This window comes from Arachis hypogaea, chromosome 2, assembly GCF_003086295.3.
Source record: "Arachis hypogaea cultivar Tifrunner chromosome 2, arahy.Tifrunner.gnm2.J5K5, whole genome shotgun sequence".
Classification (NCBI taxonomy): domain Eukaryota; kingdom Viridiplantae; phylum Streptophyta; class Magnoliopsida; order Fabales; family Fabaceae; genus Arachis; species Arachis hypogaea.
The window spans coordinates 87,537,425-87,544,490 of NC_092037.1; the positions used below are offsets into that span (position 1 = coordinate 87,537,425).

The following is a 7,066-nucleotide window of genomic DNA, read 5'->3' on the forward strand; positions in this document are numbered from 1 at the left end:
AATCGATCATGTTAGACTATAAATTCATTTGAGTTAGTAAACTTCTGGTTTACAATGGCATGTGATTCGATTGCACTAATTTTAGTATAATATAATACAGATAAAAGTGATGGTAACTTTTCTAATATAACCTTTTTATTTAAATCATAAGTTATGATACATAAGTATTCATGATTTTTCTCATTCATTGTTTTAATATGATATCCATTTCCTTAGAAACTTAGTAGACAAGAGTGTATTATTTATTATAAATTTTGTTCTTCTAAAAAATAAAATTATAGCTCTTTCGGAGCCTTCTATCTCATTACCTGAGCTAATAATGGTTCTTCTTTTAGTACAAGATGTGTAAAATATATATTACCTATGAGAATGATATACGAACTTGCACTATTCATAAGAAAAATATCATTATATGTTCTTGTCATTTTCTTCAAAGACAAATAATAATAAAATGAGTAAAAATATATGCGTAGTAAAATTGTATTCTTGATTGAAATTATTTTTTTAAGAAGTACTGTACATAGTATCATATACTAAAAATTTTATTATTATTATTATTTTAGAACTTAACACATTTAGTAATTTTGAAATTTATAAACAAAGATATTTTATTAAACATTATTTATATGCATTATACTTAAAATTCAAATACATATGGAATAAAACTTAACAAGAAGTTTCTTACATTATTTATTCACATGAGTACTTTAATAAACTCACATATTAAACTTTTCCATCATTGATCAAATGACTAACATTTCCTTTAGAATTCTCAAAGAAATCAGATACTTCATAATCAGTGGTGTAATTTTCAACAAGATCCTTTGAAACAAAATTTGTTTCCTTTCATTTGTCATCCTTTTTCAAAGATGCTTGATAAAGATCAACTAAGTGCCTTGGGATACGACAGGTACGTGACCAATGACCCTTTCCACCACAACAGAAATATTTATCCTCTATTGATTTATTTTACCCATTATTTCTTTTTTTATCCCACTTCTGGTGAGATCCTTTCTTATGAACATAATTTTTTTTTCCTTCTATAATTTTTCTTGTTACCAAAATCTTGCCATTTACTTCTTCTGGGATTATGATTTATCGCATTTGCTTCAGGAAATGGAACGGCGCCAGTTGGGCGCATTTCATGATTTCTTAAAAGCAATTCATTGTTATGCTCAATAATAAGAAGGCAAGAAATTAGCTCAAAATATTTTTTAAATTCTTTTTCTCGATACTACTTCTGCAAGAGCATATTCGAGGCATGGAAGGTCGAAAAAGTTTTCTCTAATATGTCATTATCAGTTATTTTTTTCCCACATAATTTCATTCGTGATCTAATTCAGAACATTGCTGAATTGTATTTATTTATGAATTTAAAATCCTGTAGACGTGCATCCACTTATATCGGACTTGAGAAAGTGTCACTATCTTTTGATGATTATACCTTTTTTTAAGGTTTTTTCATAGATCTGCAGGATCTTTTAGCATGAGATATTCATTTTTCAATCTTTCGTCAATATGGCAATAGAGGAAGATCATGACTTTGGCTTTATCCTTCTGAGATGTATTATTTTCAACCTTAATGATATTTCCAAGATCCATTGAATCAAAATGAAATTTGGCATCTAGTATTCATGATAAGTAGTTATTTTTAAATATATCAAAAGCATTAAATTCAAGATGAGAAAACTTTGACATAATGAAAATTTAATACCTGAGTCTTCTTAAATTTTGATCAGAGTCTCGTACTGATAATGTGTTGTAAAATAAATAATTAAGGAATAGGAAAAAATAGATATAAAATAAAAAGGCATAAATAGATAACTTTATTGTTAATATTTGTCAATATAATTATCTCAATACATAGAAATGATTCCATATAATATTTACTAACAATGTATAAAGAAGAAAAGTATTTGTTGCTGTTTTGGAGTGTATTGTTTCAAGCATGGCTTTCTTATTTATACATGTAATAAGCTTTTTTTTCAAACTTAATTAATTTGAATTTGTCTTAAAAATTTGTTCTTTTCAATATAAAAAAATTGAGTCGCCTATAAATAGACATCCATTCTCATCCATCCTGATCACAACATAGTTTAATTTATAAATTTTCACTTTGACTCAGCTTGAATAAATTCCGTTATACAATCCTAAATCTATAAGCTTACCATTATTGTCAACCAAAGCAGTGTTAAGAAACAAAGATAAACTCCACACTTTAATAAAGTAAATTAAGAGTTGGTTTCGGTAAATTTTTAAGATTTTTTTTAAATTATTTTTTAAAAGAAAATTTAGAAAATAAAAATAATTTTATATTTAAATATTTTATACAAAAATATTTTTTATTTATTAATTATATTTAGATATAATAATGTTATTTTTTATATAAAAAATATATTTTTTAAATTTTACTTTTATTATTAAAAATTTATTAAATATATTAAAAAATAAAAATATTTTTTTATCAAAACTTAATAACTCCTAGACAAACGCGAAAACAGAGCTCGACAGGTCCTCAATAAGGAAAACAACAATAACTAAATATTGTTTTTGAAAGCATAACGAGAATTTTGTTTTCAAAAAAATGAGAAGCAGAGGCAGAAAGCAAAAGGAAAAGGAAACAAGAGACAATGAAATGAGGATTCAGAAAGCAACAACACCAAACACTTTGATGTGTATAAATGGATGATAGAGACAGCCACAGCATAGTTCTCAATTTCCAAACGCAAACGCAAAACCTTCGCTATCCTTTCCCCAACACTTGTTCTTCGAATTCTGAATTGAAAGGAAAGAATGGTAGCTGGTGGCAACTCCAAACCTGACATCTCCATCGCTGGAACCTTCGCCACCAGTGCTTTCTCTGCATGTTTCGCTGAGGTCATTCTCTCTTCTTCATTTCTCTCGAGCTGATTAGTTGACTCGTTAAATGTATAACAAGTCTTGAATTATGAAATTATCTTACACATCCAAGCGTTGGTCTTTGGTTCGTGGCTATCATATATATGATGATCATGTGAAAAAGCCAAAAGCTTTTCGAATATAAAATACTATGTCCACCTAAAATTCAATCACTAAATCAAGTATCATATATTTGTGTATGAATATAAGTATAGGTTAGCTATTTTTTAGTATATATTTTATATTTTGATATGTAGTTTACACTCTAGCTGAATTTGGTGTAGTATGATTGTTTAGTAATAGTCCGAGTTTGAGTGAAGTCTGTGAACTCTGCATAGCCTTCTTGTTCTTTTTATTTGCCTTTTTCTTTTAGTAATTAACGGTTCTGCTACGTTACATATCTGCCAACTTCTGCCAATTCTTATTTATAATTGTGTTTTATGGAAATGTGTTCGTAGATGTGTCTAATAAAAATGTCTTTTTTATAACTGTGTTTAATAGAAATGTCTTTATAGATATATTTTCTGGATGTGTCTCTTTATATATGTATTTGAAATATATTAATTATTAGACACATCTACGAACACACTTCCATGAAACACAAATATAAATAAGATTTGGCAGAAGTTGGCAGATAATATGTTGGTACCCTATACTTTTCCATTAGAAAATGCTGATATTATATCATGGCACTACTAAGTTGATAAAAAAATATTTTTTTAACAAGAAAAGATTTTTTTATTTTTACCGGATTTGTTAAATTTTTAGTAATAAAAATAAAAATATTAGAAAAATTAAAAAATATGTTTTTTGAGAAGTTACAATTTATATCTTTTTAAAAGATCTTTTTTTTAAAAAAATAAAGAAGATGTTTTTTACACAATAAAAACTTTTATATTATTATACCCAAATATAATTGATAAATAAAAAAATCATTTTACATAAAATATCCAAACATAAAATTACTTTTACTTTTTTATAAGATTTTTAAAAAATATAACTCAAAATAAAATTTTTTTCTTAGAAGCTAACCGAGTCTACTATTATCTGTTAAAAAAACATTTATGATCGTAGAGCAGGAAACTGGGTGATGATTAAGTGTTTTATATTATGTTAACTAAGAATTCAGCATTATGTAGCAATGTATGTGAAACTAGTTAAGGGTGATGATCCTTAGATTGATTTTAGAATGTGTTTTACACTCTTCATTTCGTACTAATTTTGTTCTGCTTGTATGTTCAATTCTGATTTCTCATGTTATTCCCATCTTCTGTTCACATCATGCTGTGTTTGTAAGTATTCTGCTCTGGCCAAATTTGAATTTGTTTCTGAAATTTTTACCACTGAATTCTTGGATGAAATAGGCGTGCACTATTCCCTTGGACACTGCCAAAGTTAGGCTTCAGCTTCAAAAACAAGCTTTAGGTGCCAATGTGGTGACGACGCCTAAATATAAGGGTATGATGGGGACTGTTGCGACCATTGCTAGGGAAGAAGGTCTTGCAGCACTCTGGAAGGGCATTGTCCCGGGGCTACATCGTCAATGTTTGTATGGAGGTTTAAGAATTGGGTTGTATGATCCTGTGAGTTTTACAGCTAATCTCTGAAACTAGTTCGTGTTATGATTTGCTATGTTATATGATTATGATGGTGTAATAACTTTTTTCAAAACAGGTTAAGACTTTATATGTCGGAAAGGATCATGTCGGAGATGTTCCATTGCCCAAAAAAATTCTTGCTGCATTAACAACCGGTAAAGCCAAATGTTGAACATTACTAGTATCATGAAATCACTTGTTCCAAAAGTTTAAACTGACAGAAGGACATAAATAGTTACAATTACCTTTTTTCTTATTTCACTTCTATATTAAATCTCAAGGTGACGCGTTAAAATTGTGGAATTAGCCACTGATGTAATTATCAGGATAGCCGCCGACATTACACACATTGGATGCGGTCTTTCCACAGATCGTTGTCCCTTCTACATTAAAAACTACATGGATTGTTGTCTTTTCTAGCAGCAACTTGTGCTATTCATTTCTAGCATATTCAATGCAAACAACCTAATAATGAGTTCTTTCTATATGTACTGCCATCCAATAGGTGCTGTGGCAATTGCAGTAGCGAATCCAACAGATCTTGTTAAAGTTAGACTTCAAGCAGAAGGAAAATTGCCTCCTGGTGTGCCAAGGCGTTACTCTGGATCTTTAAATGCATATTCTACAATTGTAAAACAGGTATTTGAATTCAACTTGCATGTTTATTAAAGAGATAGATGTATTTCAGTTCATGATTATTTCTGTCTAAACTGGTATCTATCAACAGGAAGGAATTGCAGCCCTTTGGACTGGTCTTGGCCCCAATATAGCCAGAAATGCTATTATCAACGCTGCCGAACTGGCCAGCTATGATCAAGTGAAACAGGTTACACGAAATTTAATGGAGTTTTCCATTTTGGAGCAAGGATTTTTTTCTTCCTTTATTATTTTTAAATGACTTTTTTTTTTTCTTTCCGAAATAATGCAGACGATTTTGAAATTGCCAGGCTTCTCTGATAATGTTGTAACTCATCTCCTTTCTGGTCTAGGGGCAGGGTTTTTTGCTGTTTGTATTGGATCCCCAGTTGACGTGGTAATTTATCAATGTTCATTCACTCATAGTATCTATAGTTAATATGGAAAACACGTTCTGTCCTTTAATTTGTATTAGGGTGTAAAATAATTGATTTACAATTTGATTATGAATTATGAATTTTTTTCTGCTTACCTGAGATGAACTAAGATTCAAAATAGACATTAGTAAACAAATAGAGTTTATTAATAATTTTGTTTTGATAATTCTAAGAGGCGAATTGGTAAAACTTTTTGCGGGGTGTTTAACCTCGCTTTGTGTTTTGGGAATTTAAAAAGTGTAAATATAACGTTATATATTAATGAATATCTACATTTATTTATACTCTTTATTACATTTATGCAGGTTAAGTCAAGAATGATGGGAGATTCTAGTTACAAAAGCACCCTTGATTGTTTCCTCAAGACATTGAAGAACGATGTATGTTTCCTTTCTGAACTTTCCATTTTGCTCTTCAATGAACAACTTAGCATCTTTTTGCTCTGCTCACAAGCTCACAAGGAAATACAATGTCAAAAGGTTGTTTTATCAGAATTAATTGATAATGGACTTTGGAATCTGATGTTTTCTAGGGACCTTTTGCCTTTTATAAAGGCTTCATCCCAAATTTTGGACGGTTAGGATCTTGGAACGTAATCATGTTTCTAACCTTAGAACAAGTAAGTTAACACTTCATTTATTTATGTTTCATGGCTCCTAACTCCTGAGTCTTAATGAGCAATATTACATGGCCAACAAATATTATCTAGCAATAATTTGCACTCATATTTGCACACAATAAGCATATGATTTGTACCAGAATTTTGCATACATGAATCAATACAGTTTGCAGTTACATTTTTCAGAGTTTGTACACATGAATTATTAAAATTTATTTGTTAAAGACAATTTAGTATTTGTACTGATCAAATGATATACTAAAATTACTGACACCCAAGGGTTTCTCCTTTTGGTACTATAAATTGGAAAATCTCGTATATGCCAGTGTTATGCATCTGGATTATTAATTTTGTGCACTACCAATCTAGAAGTTTTATACCGTCACATTCTTCAGATTGTGATATTTTAATTTAATGTAGCGAGTAATGGAGTCAAGCTTCTGTAGATGTTATAATATGGATGTCTCTGTCATTTTTTGAATTTTTATTCCTTCTCGCCACAGACTAAGAAGATCGTTGGGCGTTTAGAGTCAACCTGAACACAACCAATTTACGTGGAGAATTTTCCAAGGGAACTGTTTGTGACTGCCAAATGCAATGGAGTTTATTGAAAATAGAGGGTCATCTCTCCATAATTTGCTACCTATGATGCGGTTAAACAAGAAGATATATGTAGAAAGATAATAGTTATTAGAAGGGAAACAAAAAACCTCAACGTAATATCAGTTCCAAATGATTTTCAGATTGTGTGTTGTTTCATTGTTTTTTCCATTTTTTTTTTCTGTGAACAAATAAAGGGCTGAAGCCCAAATCCGATACAAAAGAGTATGGTTATAAAACTAGTTACTTTAATTAATTTGGGTTAGTTTAATGGTAAA

General features: G+C 29.6%; 1 protein-coding gene across 1 annotated transcript; it reads left to right on the forward strand.

Annotated features, from left to right (window-relative positions):
- Nucleotides 1–2,668: 2,668 nt before the first annotated feature.
- LOC112749372 (mitochondrial uncoupling protein 1) lies at nt 2,669–7,066 on the forward strand. The gene is made up of 9 exons (XM_025797633.3): nt 2,669–2,877; nt 4,263–4,481; nt 4,573–4,651; nt 5,002–5,135; nt 5,224–5,322; nt 5,425–5,529; nt 5,875–5,949; nt 6,102–6,188; nt 6,692–7,066. The coding sequence occupies exons 1-9, from the start codon at nt 2,794–2,796 to the stop codon at nt 6,725–6,727; spliced, it is 918 nt and encodes a 305-aa protein (XP_025653418.1). The 5' UTR covers nt 2,669–2,793; the 3' UTR covers nt 6,728–7,066.